Here is an 18134-nt window from a genome sequence, read left to right on the forward strand (position 1 = left end):
TGACTGAATAATGCAATACAGCTGTTTTAGTGAATCAAGAAAGATGTATAGAAAAGGCGTACTTTAATATTAACTGCTTTCTGTACTATGCGGAACTTTTTATGGAAAACTTTAAAATACTGACAGGATTGTTGCTGTGATGATAAAAAAGATGTCAAGCAGAGACTATAGGTAACATTACATATGACATCCAATCCCTTTCCTGCTTCCTTCAGAGACAAAGCTATGTGTTGCAGCAGATAGTGTAAAGCTTTACGTAAACCTGAAAAATGTCATTACAGTGGTTTTGAACTTACTTATTTTTCTGTAGTATGTGTTTATGATACATAATAATTAGATGCATCCTAGAGAATTAATACATATAAATGTCACATTTGGAACACTGTGGTTAATTTTTAACTAAAGATTCAGGAAATGAATAGAATTTTAGCAACATAATGAGGTCTGGCTATAAAGTCTCTTTTACCATACAATATTTTTTTCACTAGACAGTACTCTTAAGAGAATCTTGAAATTTAAAGGTGACCAGCACATTTTCCTTTATAGGAGGATATATATTCTAAATTAGTGACTTTGTCTGTGATGATAAATTCCTCAATAGAATGCTATTTAGAAGATACATAGCAGATGGGACACTTAATCTTTCCCTTCAAGCTGAGAAAATATTTTTGATAGAAAAAAGGAAGTAATTTCCTTTTGAAAGACTCTTGTTATGTAAAGATAATTTTGAAAAGCACCATTGGGAATGATTCTATTATTTGATTTTGATATGAAAGTATATAAAAGTTCCAAAGACTGATTGGGTATGGTGGTGCATTCCTGTAATCCCAGAAATCTAGGAGGCTGAGTCAGGAAAATTACAATTTCCAGTCCATCCTAGGCAATTTAGTGACTTAGTGAGATCTCGTTTTAAATTTAAAAGATAAAATAAAAAGACCAAAGATCTACCTCAGTGAAAATGTTCACTTCAATGTCTAGTACCCATCCACCCTAAAAATAAAAAAGTCATAGCTGCATACATAAATACTTGGAAATAGGTTTTTTTTTTTACTTACTAAATGATGTTCTAAAAGGTTTCAGTAGTTCAGTTCTTAAAGTATTTAATAATAATTGCGGCATTTATTTAACGCTTACCACATGCCAGGAGCATGGCTAAATTTATTAGATGAGGCAGAAAAAATTAAATTGCATAAGCAAATAAATGGCAGACCTGAGATTGAAGCATAAAAAACCTTCTCTCAAGGAATACATTATGTCTCATCTATTGTCTACTGTCCCTTCATCCTAATTATTTGTCTTGAAATCTGACTGATGTCACAAAGAGTAGAAGTATACCAGCTGAATTTTGGGGGGAAAGAAATTGCATAATTGGGAGGCAGAATAAAAATCGCTGTCATGACTAATCTGTCCTGAAAACAGTCTACTTATTTCCTGTGAGATCTGGGGGGCTCCTGTGTTCCTTAGCCTTCCAGTAATTTCCTGCCCTTTCAGCTGATGGCCTTGCTTCCTAATTTTCTGAGGAAACTTTCTGGAGTTTTAGGTCGTATCCTTATACTCAGGTAGCACCTGACCCGGAATCCACTGTTCCTTCTCGACTGAAGGGCAGCCTTCCTGTGGGTGCTGTTCCAGGGACCTGCTGCGGTCTCAAGGTAGACATCAGAAACATTCCCTTGACCCCCTTATGTAATTTCCCTGTCTGTTGCATCGCTCCTATCACCATGCAAACATTCTCTATCTTAAAATACTGCCAAAATATGCCTGTTTAATTTACTCACACACTTTAGCCTCCAACAATTTTTCTTTCCCTTTTTGTAGCAAAACTCTTCTTTCTTTTCACATTCTCTTACATTTAATCCAATTAAGTTTTATGCCTCTGACATTCCACTGAAACCTTTCTTGTCAAGGTTACTTCATTGATAAATCCAGTGAGTGCTTCTCAATCCCGTGTCCTGGACCTATTAGTGTATTTATTTGATAATTGATCACTCTGTCTTCCTGAAAGTATATTTTTCATTTGGTTTTCAGGATACTACACACACTGGCTCCCTTTCAGAATCTTTTTCTCTAGGTTCCCACATCTGAGGCTCACAGCTCAGTATTTGGACCCATCCCCTTCTGTGTGTGCCTACTTCCTTGGCGAGCTGATTTAGTCATGTGACGTTAGGTAGATCACCCGTGACTGATCGATCGCTCCTAACTTTTTTCTCCAACTCGGACCCCCCCCCCCCGAACTCCAGATTTATATCCAACTGTCTACCTGATACCTTCATACTATGACTTTACTCATCTCAAAAGAGTAAATCCAAAAGTTAGCTTCTGATCTACTTTAGATTTTGCCTGGTGAACCAGTGTTCTCTCTTTGTTCTTCGAACTGTTTGCTTCACAATTCCTTGGGGTGCTCTTGGTTTGAGGTGAAGATTGTCGAACCTCACTCTAGACATTCCAAATTAAAATCTCTACAGAGGGACTCTGAAATCTACATTAAATTGAGCTGTGCAGCTGGCTCTTAAAGTGTTTCACAAACTAGGGAAGCAGGATCTTTAAACTGGAAGGTGACATGGAACCTTTGCTTTTAAGAAAGTTAATTATAGAAACCATGGGGAAAATGGAAAGCTGTGCTAGGGAGGCCAGATCTAAGACTACTTTAAAAACTCTGTCATCTGGATCAACAGGGAGGGGACTGTCAGTCCTTTGCTGAGAAAAAGTGATTTTCCAGTTCCTGAAGCACTATTGTTAGTGTAGAGGGCTGGTAGACTATCACCCCTACCAGTAATTCATCCTCCAAGAAGAATTCTAAAAACTTATGAAGGACATGGAAGGAAGATGTGACTAACATTTTGTGTTTTTATATAACTATAAGCAGACCTGTGCTCGTTACCTCCTTGAGTTCTCTGTGAGGAGTTGTTTTAGAAGTTACCACTACCCCCTTTTTCAGATTAAGATTAGAGACAAAGAGGAAAGGTAATAGTCCTAAAATCATTAGAGGTGAAGCTAATAATCAAACCCAGTTTGGCCCAACTTCAGAAACTAAAATGCTGTCCTGGTACCATACCATTTGGCTCTGTGTTTGAAGTGAAGACATGGAAGTAATAATTTGTTACGAGATTTATCAGAAAAGACTTAAAAGTCTGTCATTAGCCTAGTCTTATACATATATAGGCCTAAACATAAATAATGATCAAAAACAATTATTTATCCATATATTTCTACATTTTTAAAGTCAACGTCACATGAAGCTCAGAGACTTTGAAGAACTATAAACAGAATCTCAAGACAACTGAGCAGAGTCTTGAAAAAATAATGAAACAACGTTGAGGATATCAACATTTCTATACTAAAGAAGAAAAACAGATTGCACAAATATGAGGGAAAATTAACTACATGTATATAAAATGTTATGAACTCTTTTTTTTTTCTTTTTGTCTTTTTGAGACCAGGTCTTGCTATTTAATTCAGGCTGACCTTGAACTCACTTTTGTAGCCCAGGCTGGCCTCGAACTCACAGCAGTCCCTCTGCCTCAGCCTCCCAAGTGCTAGGATTACAGGAATGTGCCACCATGTACACCTAAAATGTTACAAACTTTTATCAAAGTAGCATAATGATTTTAACCACCTTGTGGCAACATAGTGTTATAGATTTTTCATATTTTCTATATATTTTTATTGGTATGTTTGGTCAAACAGCTGAGGTTTTAAAAACATTCTTATGTATATAGGATGTGGTATTTTACATTTTTTGAATGCTTACTGGTTAGCTAAATAGTTGTCAGGTCTGTCTAGTTAAGCCTACGTAAAACTTGGTGTATTAGAAGTTAAAATATATGTGATTGATTTGGAGAGAGATTAGAAGAAAAGCAGAGGGATTATTTTGTTTAGAAAAAGAACAGGAGAGGTAATTTCAGGAAGGATGCATGAAAAGCTGATCCATTGTCAGGCAGAAATTTAAGAGGAAAAAGAAGTAATTTTGGCTGGTAACATGGATGGTTTAACTCCTAATAAAGATTAAATGTTTGAATGTGTCATCAAGTAGAACTCCATAAACCAGTTGTCCCCTCTGAATATATCAGAATCTGGCCCCTCGCCACCACCTCCACTGACCACTATGGTTCCAGCCACCATGGTCCCCCTTTGGATTTACCATGACAGCTTCTCTGTCCTCTCATTTCTTTTGCCTCCTAGATTCTATTCTCATCCTAAATGACAAAAGAATTCTATTAAAATATCATTCAGTCCTCTTCTCAAAACTCTCCAAAAATGTCAGTATATTTTTGTCACAGAAATCAAAGCTCTTGCAGTGTTCTCTAAGGCTAACACAATCTGATCTTTCACTGTTCCTGGCTCCCTGCTATGCTCAGAGAATCCAAGCCACAGCTCAGTATCTTGGTGACTGGCTCTTTCTAATTTCATTTCCTGGCATTCCTTCTCTCATTTAGCTCATTCTGACTTCCAGCGCCGGGCGTAACCTGAAGCATACTACTCTTTCATAATGGCCAGTCTCCCAATGAGCACTTGAGTGTGGTCACATTGTCTACTTTAAGACTCCTAACAGTAATAAGCACATTTGCTCTAGAAAATGCATTATTGAAACTTACTTTCTGAAAGAAACAGGAAAAATATATGGGTAAGAAACATGATTTGAGTAATTATTTAAAAAATAAAACAGTGTCTGAGAAGCAAGAATGAATGTCATAAGGAAAGAAATAGATGAGAAGAAGGTATTGCTTGGATGAGATTTAAAAAATATGACATCCAAACTGCAATAATGGAGTTAAAAATCTATACTGGAATCCATAGAGAGCAGAAAATAAAACCAGTTATATACATAGAGAGCAGAGAATAGAGAGCAGAAAATATACCAGTTATATTTGAGAGGTTACTTTAAAATGAAGGGAAGAGGACAAACTGATGAAAATTACAAACTGTGATTTACAGTTTTTATTATGTACCAGTTATGACAATATTTAATTTAGCTCCTAAAATCAATATAGTAGCTTATATAATGTTTACCTTTATCTCTATATTACAGGAGTAGATAATTTTCTCATGGTGCAGATACTGATGGTGCTGAGCTTATGTCAGTTTATTAAAGCACATGATGTTATTGTTTTAGAGTTTGATAACAAATATAATGAAGGCAGTATTGATGTACCAGCCATAAAAATAAGTGTTTCTGAAAAAGAAACTGAAAATAAATCCAGCAAGTGTATTTATTAATTATAGAAGATAAGCCTTTGATTTTATATTGCATCATGTATCAACTCCTGGAACAATGCTAGTATAAGTATTTGCTTACTGAACTGTAATAATTACTACCTATTAAGCACTTATTTTGTCTGTAATGGTCCACAGGTCTTACATACATTGTTGTTAATTAATCTTTAAAACAACAATTGAACTGTTTTGTAAGTGGTGTACCAAGTGATTAAATAGGCTAGAAAACATAGATAGTAGACTTAGCAGTTAAATAAAACATTGACTTTATACATCAAAAAGAATAATTAAAAAGTTAATATTTGAATTTATCAGAAATTTTTAAAGAATTTTGCTTAAAATAAATTATTGCACGAGTTAAAGTAGGACCAAAGAAACCTGGTTCATTTCCAAGAAATAAAAAATTGAGCTGTCATTGGATGCCCCCTAGAAGCTGAGATTGATAGGAATTCCATTAAGTTGAGTCCATTCCTAGGTAAAGACCACATATATTCTTATTTATGCAGGAGTTTAGGGATTTGCCAAAGCTGCGCTGAAGTACTTGCTTCTGATTCACATTTGTGCTTATGGAGTACTGTATGCTTAAAGTTTGGCAGCCTTTTGGCAGGAGAGACAGGAGCTGCCCTTCTCTTCCCTGCTGCTGGCCAGTGTGGTCACTTCTGCCCAGCGGTCCTCTGCCCAGTGCCGTGTCTCTCATCTCTGGCTGGCATTTTCTCTGCCATAAGATTTATTAGCTCTGCTCTGTCCCCAGGTGGTCCTAAGCAGCATACTACCCATTTCTCTTTTGGAAAATCAAATTACCTTTGTATTTATGTGTTTTATTGCAGGATTACATAAAGTAACCAGTTAATTTCTTAGTATACGCTCAATAAAATTTTGCTTTCTTTCCCTGTTCCCCTCCCCTTACACTTCTTTGTCCTTCAGCTTTATTTTTTTAAAAAGCTCTTAGTTCCTGTACCAGGACACTAACTGATTCATTATGGTCTAGCTCTCTTTCAGCTCTGCCAGATATTCTTTCCTCTCCACTTCATTCTAGTTTTACGTGAGAACCCCTCATTTACTAACATGAAAAACTGGTATAAAATTTTGTCTCAATTTATGTGTATCTTCAGAATACTTTGGCTTCTGCTCAGGTATGCTGGTGAACTCAGGAGGCTGAGGCAGGAGGATTGCTGAGAGTTCATGGCCAATCTGGGCACCATAGTGATTTCAGGGCCAATCTGAACTATGTAGCAAGACCCTGTCACAACAACACAAATCTAGAATACTTTGAGTTCAGAAAAACACCCTGAAAACTTGAAAGAATGATATAGTGAATTTTTGTACTCAATTGTTTGAAACAAAGTTGTAGGCATCATGAAATTTCATCCCTCAAGGATTCAAAATTTATATTCCATAGAGAAGAACAGTCTCTGTTACAACTACAATATTACCAACACTCAAATTTAAATTGATGCAATAATTCTTCTAATATTCAGCCAGTATTAAAATTTCTCCAAATATCCTGTGTAGATTTAATTTTTCACTCAAGATTCAATTAAGGATTTAACTTGGTATTTCTCTTGATGAATAATTCTCAGTTCTATTTGGCCTCCTTCAATCTAAAAGTCTGTCTGTCTGTCTGTCTGTTTCTCTCTGTCTCTCTCTCTCTCTCTCTCTCTCTCTCTCTCTCTCTCTGTCTCTTTCAGAACTTTGACATTTTGGAGGAGTCTAGATCGACTGTTTGTAGAAACTCCAACAACTTATATTTCTCTGACTTTTTAACCACATAACTAAATTAAACATTTTGACAATAATTGAACACTTTGGTCTAATAACCCTTTTTACTTAAAAAAATTGAGAACCCAAGGACCTTTTGTATATGTGGATTACCTGCTGATATTTACCATATTAGAAACTGATCTGGTAACTTTTGAAATTTTGATTCCCTCATTTGAAAAAAATAGCAAAATAATTAGATAATAACTTGCCAAACTAAAAACTTTAGTGTCAAGAATAGCATTACTTTATAATTTTATAAGTCCATCTTAATAGAAGACATCTGGATTGTTGTATCTACCTACATCTACATTCAATCTTTGTTTTGGTTAAATTATATGAAGAAAATGTGATCTCACAGAGATAGGCAGTTGTAAAATGAAATATTTTAATTGTTCAGACTTCACAAGTGGTGATCATTTAATCGGAGTCACAAAAGGGTGATTTTCTACTTTTATTATCCCTTCTGATTTTATTGGGTCTACATAGTTTTTTTATAGTTTTTTTTCCTGCATCCATAAGGCAATTTGGTAATCTTAAAATACAACTTATAATGGAAAATTTAAAAGTTCTTAATTATTTATTTTTGTTACCAAATTTAAAGTAATGAATTTATACCTTAACAACCTCCAGTGGTTTACAGTAAGATTTGTTTCTTTCTTCTTTTCTTTCTTACATATCATTATGTCCACATGACTTTTTATATTCAGTGTGTTTTAATCACTTGAGCTAATTCTCTGTTCAAATTGTCTTATCTCTGGTAGATAACAGATTAGCTCATTTTCTGTTGCTAACAACACAATAACACAGGCTGAGTAAATTCCCAAGGAAAGAGGTCTATTTTGGTTCATATTTCTAGTCAAAGTTCGAGGGGCTGTACTTATTGATGGCTTTAGCACCACAGTCCTGAGGTAGCACAGGGCATCCCGTGGTAAGATGAGGAATACAAGAGAGCCCTTGAGAAGCAGGCTTTCCTAGCAGATCCACTCCTGCGTTAGTCCTTTAACCCGCTGGTCTGTTAATGTATCAGTCACGTGGATAGACTGATTTCATTCTGGAGGGCACCGAGCTCATCACCTGCTATAGGTCTACCTTATCCTCAAACTGTGTCACAATGAGGATTAAATTTCAACTTGAATTTTGGAGGGAACATACTGTATTCACACCATGGAATCAGCGTGGCTGTGACACAATTTTATTAGCCTTCAAGAAAATCAAATTATCTGTTAGAGCAGACCTCAGGCCTCAAATTATACATCTGTTGCCTAGTCCTTGATCAGCCATTGCTACAAGAAGCATTGGTTAATTTGGGGTGATAATATTAGGCTTGAACATCTGAATCCAAGTGTCTGTTGCTGCTGGCATTATTTTTACTTTTGGACACTTTCAGTAGACAGATCTAGCAAATATGTCTTTTTTAAAAAGTGAGGGAATCATAAATTTACACTAATACTTATCAGTGTCACTTACTATAGACATCTTGGGCCAGGTTACTCTGTAAGAGCTGCCTGGTGGGCATTGTAGGCTGTCTGGTATCATTCCTGGTTTTTCCTCGTGTCTTTCTACCTCCCAAGTCCTCCTATTAAGTCAAAACTGTCTCCATGCACTGTGTCTTTTCATAGATCCTGAAGAGTGGTACGGAAGGTTACCAGATTGCCTCCCACTGATGATTTCTGGCTTATATTTCTAATAAGAGTAAAATAATCACATATTTATTTTACATATATATTATTTTTTTCTAAATATTCACTCTAGAATAACTTGTAAAAGTAAAGCTGTAGGATGGTTCCAACATTTCTTGGCTCGAAATCCTAGGCCAGCTCCATAATGTTTAGTCAGAAGACCAGTTTCTTGTCAATAATTAGTAACTCAGGCCAGTGTTATATGAAAATTCCAACTTTCCATCAAATTTCAAATTTCTCCTTTGCCCCAGTTCAGTATTTACATGACGGGCTTGAAGCTAGAAGAAGGCACAAGATCACCTTCTTCTCTGTTTATTCCTAGTCGACTGGCAGCTCTCTGCGACCCTTTCAGGGCCAGGCGTGGGAAGAAAGATCAAGAGGGCAGGGCACAGGTGCACACAGCAAGTGGATGGGATCATCCTGGAGTTCTGTGGTTGGTGGATGATGATACAGTATGCTTCCATCAGTGAGGTGTTGTGAAGGGAATCATGGAGAGATTTCTTTGGGAACCTCCTGCTCTAACTCTGTAATGCAGCAGATGCTTCTAATCTTTGGCCATTTTTGATGGTGCCTCTTAGCCTCTGGACTTAGTGATTAGTCCTATTCAGATTTTGTAGGATCACAGTGCCCCCGCCCAAGATTGTCCTTTCAGTTGAATCATTTAAGAATAGAAAAGAAGCATTTTATTGACAAATATATTCAGAAAACACTCAAATCAAACCTACAGAATTCATGAATTATCACTAAGCAATTAAAACTATGTTATTCTCAACAGATCAAACATTTTTTAAGTCATTAGGATTCCATAAGCCCCATTTTAACCCTTCCAACCGTTACCTATAAGTAAGCACTAGCCCAACATTGCACATTATCAATGGTTTTGGTGTTTTGGGAACTTTATATTAATGGAATAATGTAGAAATTTTCTGTTACTTATTTTCCACAGCACTGTAATATCACCAGCTCATGTTGTCTCAAGCCTGCAATGAGTCATACTGTGCTGACTGTACTTTATTCTTCTGCCTGTCAAACATACAGATTCATTTCTCCTGTTATTTGCCTACATAGTTCCCTCTTCTATTTAAAAAAACATGAAAAATTTTAATCTTTCTCAAACTGAAGTGAAATCTATTCATCTGTGCTCTTATTTTTTTAATTTTATTTAAAGAAAGACTAAACAAAACAAAACAGATAGAAATAATACATACTTTCAAAGAAAAAATAAACAGTAAGAGATCGCTAGTGGACAATTAGATATTGTCCTCTTACAAATAGTTATTCAAGATACAAAAGTGAAACATACAAAGTGAGGATTCAGACAAGAAGACTGCAAACAGTTCTGTTCAACTATCCAACAAAAAGTAATATGGTTATCAATTCTGTACATTTAAACATACATGCAGTTATCCATATCTTCATTTATGCTGAAGTTAAACAGGCTAAAATCACTCTTAACAAAGAGTAATAGTATTGCTACATCATGACACTATGGGGATCAGCACTGGGTATTGTAATGTCTCTTTTTTTTTAAAGTATTTGTTCATTTCATCATACATTATAAGATCAGTTATCATAAACTTATAGGTTCTATGCATGCATGAATCTTAACATGTGTTTCTATCCTTTCTATATTAAAGGGAGAAATGAAACAAAACATATTCCTATAAACATGTGAAACGCAAAAGACATAAAACCACTGTACAACGAGTTCTGCCATGGTTACTGTGTTGTCTCTTGCTATCTTCAATAGAATTGTCTATATCATCAGACATAGTATAATTGAATATAGCAGTACATAACAATATTAATAAAAACACAACTTTATAGATAGTGTAAAACTTCTAAAAAAGGTAGTAATCAAACCAGAATGGGTATCGTAGTGAATCTTGTCATCTTCAGTGTAGTTGCCTGTACTCCTCATACTTGATACTATCAATCATAACAGTTTTGAATAAAATCTGTCAATACCAAACAGCAATCAAACAAACCAGACTTAACTAAGATCAGTCATGGTAAAACAGTATAAGTTATACAGGGATCCAGATTAAGTTAATAGGAAATTAAAGATGATTACTGTACTATATCCTGTTATTTTTGGGATAGCTGTCTATGCCCTCAAATCTAGTGCAAGTAGACAAACTGGGACAGAATACAATCTATCTAAGCAGAGCTATGCGAGTAATATGGGCTTTAAATCCTGATACTTTATTAATAATATCTTCTGCCATCTTTTTTAAGACTATTCCTCCCCTTTCACTCCCCCAGGGTGCACTGTGCATTTTTTGGTCTCATCAACACCTCAGTTTTTAGATGGGGGGGGGGGCAACCTGCTATTTACCTAAGTGGTTCTGAACCTTCTTCCTCCTGGATTTGATCTCTAGTTGTATTCCTTTGCCTATTAAAGCCTGTCTTTCCAACCTATCCACAAATGCTGGTCTAGTTGCCCCTATTACTCTCTGATTCCCTGTCACAGATAGCATTGTGATAACTTTCTCACAGATAGCATTGAAAGATAACTTTCTCATATTTGATTTTTGGTCTATAAACCCTTTTTCAGGTTAGTTATATTTCCTATAAAGAGTTTCTTGGTGGACCCTACCTCCTGATCTACTCAGCCTGTGTTTCTCTCTCTCTGTCTCTCTCTCTCTCTGTCTCTCTCTCTCTCTGTCTCTCTCTCTCTCTGTCTCTCTCTCTCTCTCTCTCTCTCTCTCTCTCTCTCTCTCTTTTTAGTGTTTAGTGTATCAAGGCCATCTATATTAGAGAGTATAGCCAACCTTCTCTGCCTCATTTCTGTTGTGCTCTTTTTCTGCCATTAGTTGTCTGCTTTTCTTCTTCATTCCATTTTCTGATCCATTCATTGAGGCCTCTCTGCCACTGTTCTTGGAATCCTGGTACTTTTCTCTCTCTAGAATGTCCTTCAGTATTCTCTGTAGAGTTGGATTGATAGTTGCAAATTCCTGAAGTTCCTCTTTGTCTTGGAAGCATCTTGTTTCTCCATTAATTTCTTGAGACAGTTTTTCAGGGTACATCAATCTGGACAGGAGGTTATTTTCTTTCAAGGCTTGGAATACTTCACTCCAAGCTCTTCTTGACTTGATGGTCTGTGTCAAGAAGTCTGCCGTGATTTTGATGGGTTTTTCTTTATAGGTAATCTGTTTCTTTTCTCTGATGGCTTTTAATATTCTGTACTTATATTGAATTTCTGGGGTCTTGATTATCATATGCCTGGGTGTAACTCTGTTTTGGTTGTAGGTAGCTGGAGTTCTGTATGCCTCATACATCTGAATATCATTTCCTTTTCCTATACTTGGGAAGTTTTCCTTAATTATTTCTGTGAATAGCCTTTGTAGTTCCTTTGTTTGCTTCTTCACTTTTTCATTCACATTTTTTATTCTTAAGTTAAACATCCTCTTGTTGTCTTCTAGCCTTTGTATTGTTACTCCCTGTTTCCTTGTTATTTTTCAGAAACTTTTCCTTTTATGATCCCACATTGCAAGCCTGTTTTCCAGTTTGGGTAATCTATCCTTGGTTTCTTTCAAGCAGTTTTGCCAGCTTTCAATGGAGTTTTTTTATTTCTTGATAATCTCTTTGAACCTGCTTTATGTATTCTCTGTTTTCTTTATCAAACATTTCTCTCCTTTTTTGTGCTCCTCCATTCTTCTGTCTGTGTCTTGAGAGGTGCTTAGCATTTCTTTTATTAGTCTACTTATATCTTGCTTTACTTGGTTAAATATTTCACATTTGAACTCCTCTATGAGGTCCTGAGGATATCTCTTTATGTCCACTGATGCTGTGTCTGATATTGCATGTTTGCTATCCTCAATCTCTTTTGTATTTCCCCCTCCTGGATCCATGTTCTCAGGGTTGGGGACTGGGGACTTTTTCTTGTTGCTTCCTCTTCTCATATTTTTTGTTTCTTCCATACAGATGTATAGAGGAGGTCCAGTCCCTTTCCTTGTTGGTTATGATTCTTCTGAAGTACTCTGGCTAGGTGATCCTGCCCACTCCAATGTGTTATTAAAGTACAAACAGGGGTGGCGTATGCTGGCTCCTCCCCTCCGGGTCAGTCAACCTGCTGAGGCCTTCACTGCATTAGTGTGCACCTCGTGTAGGGAATTGGTTTGAGACAACTTATTGGGTCTCAGCCAGGGCAGTGACCCAAGCCAAGCATACCCCACCAGTCTTGTCTGGGAAGGGAACAACTGAATGATGTCACTGCTATTGCTTGTTCTTGCCAGTCCTGCCTGATTCCAAAATGTCATCCCATTGGTGCCCCTTTTCCGTGGAAGGGTTTTATTTCTGGCACTCACTGTAGGACAATGCAGGTCCCGTGCCAGCTCCGTTCTCCATTGGGCTCGCAGACCTCCGACTTTAGTGTGACTCCACTTCAGTGTGACTACAGTTCCAGTGAGTCAAAGCAGCGGGAATTCGGGCACACGAGAGCACAGAATCTTAGCTGCCTCAAGAGTAGCCCTGGGACTGCATGTTTCACTGGTTCTTTTTAGGTTCTTCCAGCTTTGAGAGAATCCATCTCTTTCTGTCCGGGCCTCCCCACTATGTGTTATTTCAACATCTGAGCTGTCTGTCTCAGGGAGCCTCTATAATCTACTCTTATCTAACTGCCATCTTTACCAGAATGATCCATCTGTGCTCTTATTAAGAGTCAATGGGACATAGATATTTTCATTTTATAGATAAGCCTCTTTCTAGTTTATAATGAAGCACTTTCATTTCAGTTAAAATGGATCTTTATTAGTCATTTGGCATTAGACAGTTAATTTATCAAATCACATTTTAATAGTGCTTTTTTTATAATTTGTTTTGTTTTGTTTTTTGGACAGGGTTTCTCTATGTAGTTCAGGCTGGTCTTGAACTTGATGTGTAGCCTAGGCTGCCTCTGAACTTTTGGCAGTCCTCTGCCTCAGCTTACTGAGTTCTAGGATTACAAGTGTGCACCACTACACCTGGCTACATAATATAATCTTTTAACCATAGCAGCATTTTAAAGTTAAAGATGGAGAGCAAGTAGAAATGATATAGAAAGATAGATAGATAGATAGATAGATAGATAGATAGATAGATAAAATTATTCAACAATCCCTTTTTCTGGTTCATTAAACATAATTCTTTGGGGATAATGAAAACTCTGCAAACAGTGTGTCAAATAGAAACTTGTTATATTCCATATGCAACTCATTACTTTATAGGCAGATTTGCTAAAGAAAAGACATTCTGTAATTTCAAAATGTTAAAAAAGAATAAAAAATCTGGAGTAAGCCATGACAAAAAGCAAAACACTGTAGACCTTATACTGGATATTTTTAGGTTCTTTAAAATTTTATTTCTTTTTATTTTTAAAGAGGGTAAAATTAAAGATAACGAAACAGTTAATAACATAACAATTAAGAAATACAGATTTCAAAACAAGAAAACCAGAGATCTTCACTGTCAATCATGTTGTCTCTTGTTTTCTTCCGAATAGTTGTCTATATCTTTACATACAATGAATTCATACAAAACAAAATAGTATAGAACTGATCAGAACAGGATGATGAAGGCATTTTAGTAGACCTTATATTGTTTAGTATAACTATATAACTATAAATGAAACAAATATAGTTATGTATACATTTATCCAACCAACATTTGTCAAACCTTCAACTACAAGAGTTAAAGAATCAAAAGACAGGGGCTGGGGATTTAGCTCAGCGGCATAAGCAAGCCTTGCAAGCAGGCAGTCATGAGTTCAATCCCCGATACCAATAAAAAAAGAAAAAGTGTAAGAATCAAAAGACAAACATCTATCCTCCCATAATCTAAGCAAGAGAGGCACACAGTATTTATATAGGAATATATATGCAAATATGCTGGTGGTATACAGAAAAATATGTCCAAGTTTTTCTGGGGGTGGTCAAGTTGGATGAAATGGGAGCAGTTAACCCAAAATTTGGAAGATGAATAAAATTTCAAGAAGCTAATAAGGGGCTGGGGATTTAGCTCAGTGGCGTAAGCACCTGCCTTGTAAGCAGGCGGTCGTGAGTTCGATCCCTGGTACCGATAAAAATGAAAAAGACAAAAAAAAAAAAGAAGCTAATAAATTGTCAGAAATGAGGACAGTCTCAGAGGCCTCATCAGGATTCCTATTTGGAGTAGCTCATACTTTAGTAGTGCTCCTGGATGTCTTCTAACTTGCAGTAGTGAAGAGGTGGGCAGATGGTGAGGATGTCTGAAAATGGAGAGCTCTGCGTGGTTTAACAGGGTGATCTGTGGAGTTGCATCCTGACAACGTTATGTTAGACTGAGGAGAAGCAGCAGTGTGCAGTTTGAGACATAAAAATAAGGAATAAGCCAGTGGAATTGGATGTGGATTTCCTTCTCAAAACCAGTATAAAAGCTGAGAGCTGTTGGCTGTAGAAAAGAGGTAGCAATTGATTATGCTGGATTTTTAATCCCAAAGTTTAACAGTTTAATATTTCCAACCTAGACATTGGTGCCTGAGCTCTCTTTACCATCCAGGAGAATAAATATTCAGCCAGCTACCTAATTGCATGAGAGAAATGACCCTTTGTATGTCCCTGGCCTTTTTGGTGGCTCTGCACCCTGGCCAAGAACTGTGGAACAAAAGCAGTGCCTGAGCCCAATAAAAACTTATCTTGGTTGGGTTAGTTGGAACTGCCTGCCTGCAACATTTCTTGGGCCAAAAAATTGCAAAGAGAAGATCAACATCTATCTGTATCCCTCAGGTTTTTCTTGTAGGGTTATGTATCCACTTTTCAGCTTTAATGGTCCGATACTTAGTGTGGAAAATGATCCTAACTTAAAATGGACTAACTTTCACATTTCTTACAGACATTCCAGTCTGGTAAGAGCTGTCCCTGGGGTATGAGTTGGGCCACCTCTTCAAGTAGTGATTTCATATCATAGCTCTCAGTTATCTGAAGTTTTTCTTCCTCCTCAAACTTTAAACACTGAACTGCTAAACATTTTTTTTTCTTCAAGAAGACATATAAGAATTGCATTCTACTTGTTTTTCATGTATGTTCAAATGCATAAACATAAAAGGTGATTAAAACATAAGGTGAGTGTTTAAATTTTTTTTTAAAAATTATTACAGTAGAAGACACACTGCCATTGGGCTCCTCAAAATACTCTCTTACTTTGGACACACTTGCCAGTTTCCAAAGAAGTTTTGGAAGATCCCTTTCATGTGTCTTTACTATGTGTGACAACAAATACAGTGAATGCCGCTGCTGAGTGTCAGGCTTTTAAAAATCACAAAGCTGTGCCCTCATCTATGTTTTCTGTGTCTGACACTGTGAGACTTCCAGAGCTTCCCAAAAGTCACAATGACCACGGAAGGTAAATGTTTGGAATTGATTCATGACACCAAGGCAGCCAGGATGAGGACACTAAAGACCCAAGAGTGGACTTACAGAACTTCTTCAGAAAGTGGCAAGAGAGATGGACTAAATATGCTCAAGGTGAGGGAGAGTATTTGAGGTGTTTTAAGGGCAATGCATCATTGTGGTATTTTCAACTACACTTCAAAAATGTTTAATTTTTAATATTTATCACCTGAAGGCACAGGTAAAGTACTGAGCAAGTTGGAAGCATCGTGACATTCAGTGACACTCATGCACTTGCTGGTGTGTGTCTGTCCTCTGTTTCAGTTGCCAACACATAAAACATCAAGTAGTCTCTAGGTATTGTAAATAATTTTTACTGTTTAATTTTTTAGGGCAGCATAACTATCTATGTGCTGGAAGAAATGACTGCATTGTTGATAAAATCCGTAGAAAAAATTGCCCAGCATGTCGCCTTAGAAAATGCTGTCAGGCTGGCATGGTCCTTGGAGGTAATCTTAATATTTTATTCAATAATATGTTGTCTTATATTTATACTGCAATGTTATGGATTAGAAAATCCTAATTTTCTTTTTAATCTTGGTTCTTGCTTAGTTTGTTTTTTTTTCTGTCTTTATTGTTGGTAATGACTTTACACTTGGAATATCTGAATGAAGGACCCAAAGCTATCCCATTAACTTGATAGTACCCAGCACAGTGGGGTCTGTTACCAGAAGTAAGAAAATTCCATTCATCAGGGCTGGGGATTTAGCTCAGCGGCATAAGCACCTGCCTTGCAAGCAGGCAGTCGTGAGTTCGATGCCTGGTACCGATAAAAAGGAAAAAGACCAAAAAAAAAAAAAAAGAAAATTCCATTCATCAGGTAGATGTTGTGGGTCACTTAATTGACTGGTCATAAAGTAATGTGGGTTGATTTTGGCCCTGTCACTCACTGCTTGTGTGGCCTAACATTTTCTGGGCACCAGTTTTCTTATCAAAAAATGAAAATACCAAAGTCCTTTCCAGCTCAAAAAATTATTGTATGATTTTTCCAGGTTTATTGTTTTCCAGTTTCTAAAGCAACTGTTAAAGTGAAGTCACTGGCAGTGGGATAAGAATCCGTTGATACAGAGTGATTCCCCCTTTTCCTATATTTGTGTTATTACTAGAATCTCTGAAAGTTTTAAAAATAAAGTAGGCACTGAAAAATTAAAGACAGATTTTTGATAAATGATTTAAATGAAAATAAAACAGCAAGAGAAATCAAAAGAGCCAGGATTGTAGGAGACAATCCTGCTCCCTAACTTTGTTCTTTTACTTAGCCGCCCAATATTGCCTGGGAATCGTGGATTTTATTTCTAGTTATAACTTTTCAAAAACATAATAAATGTGTCCATAGTTGTTGAAACTAAACATGTTTTTACTTTAGTGCATGTCTAAAAACAGCTTGTTTTCCATCAGTGTTATGCATCCCTTCCTGAGGGAACTGTTATATTTAGAACAATATTTGTCAAGTTTAAAGCCTACCTAAACATTACCTCCTCCCTAAAGCTTTTTGGCCAACTTACTTGGGCAAAATTGATCATCCAGACAACATTTTGGCATTTTATACTAATTTACTTAATTAGATCACTTACAGTATTTTACAATCTCTTCATTAGAGATTGTTTTCCCTCCGTTAAAGGAAGCACCCAAGTCTTAAATGTGTCTACAGAAATATCTCACTCAGTAAATATTTACTGAATGACTACATCCTCTATTAGGAAATTAAAGTTTTTGTCTTACTCCTCAACTTCCTCTTCTTTGTATTTCAGGTTTACCTTTAGTAACCTCCTACATTTTAGTAATTAGGACTTCCCAACAAGTCATTCATTCGTCTAGTTACTGTTGGAGCTAGAGGGAAGATCCGCAGGACTCTGACCCCTGGGGCCATCACTGTTTTCCCATAGCATGCTCGATTTGGAAAATGGCATTCTAATCCCATTCCCTAGATGAGCAGGATCCTTAATCTTGAATCTTCTCCCAAATAAATTTAAAAGACTCTTCAACTTTGTCACATAACAGAAATGGCAGAGTTGTGGTTGAACCTTCAAAACGTTCCTGGGGATTAGTGATACAACCTAGAAAATTTCATGTCTCA

General features: G+C 36.6%; 1 protein-coding gene across 3 annotated transcripts in view; it reads left to right on the forward strand.

Annotated features, from left to right (window-relative positions):
- Pgr (progesterone receptor) overlaps positions 1-18134 on the forward strand; it is a 71475-nt gene that overhangs the window by 10447 nt on the left and 42894 nt on the right. For 2 of the 3 annotated variants that reach the window (XM_063256190.1, XM_063256188.1), the window contains exon 3: positions 16390-16506. The exons of the other annotated variant lie outside the window; for it this stretch is intronic. In XM_063256190.1, the coding sequence (XP_063112260.1) occupies positions 16390-16506 (117 nt within the window). The remainder of the gene's footprint in view (positions 1-16389; positions 16507-18134) is intronic. 3 annotated transcript variants of the gene reach the window in all.

The sequence above is a fragment of the Cavia porcellus genome, unplaced genomic scaffold (genome assembly GCF_034190915.1).
Source record: "Cavia porcellus strain 051 isolate PalLab524CR breed Dunkin Hartley unplaced genomic scaffold, mCavPor4.1 scaffold_9, whole genome shotgun sequence".
Taxonomy (NCBI): Eukaryota; Metazoa; Chordata; class Mammalia; order Rodentia; family Caviidae; genus Cavia; species Cavia porcellus.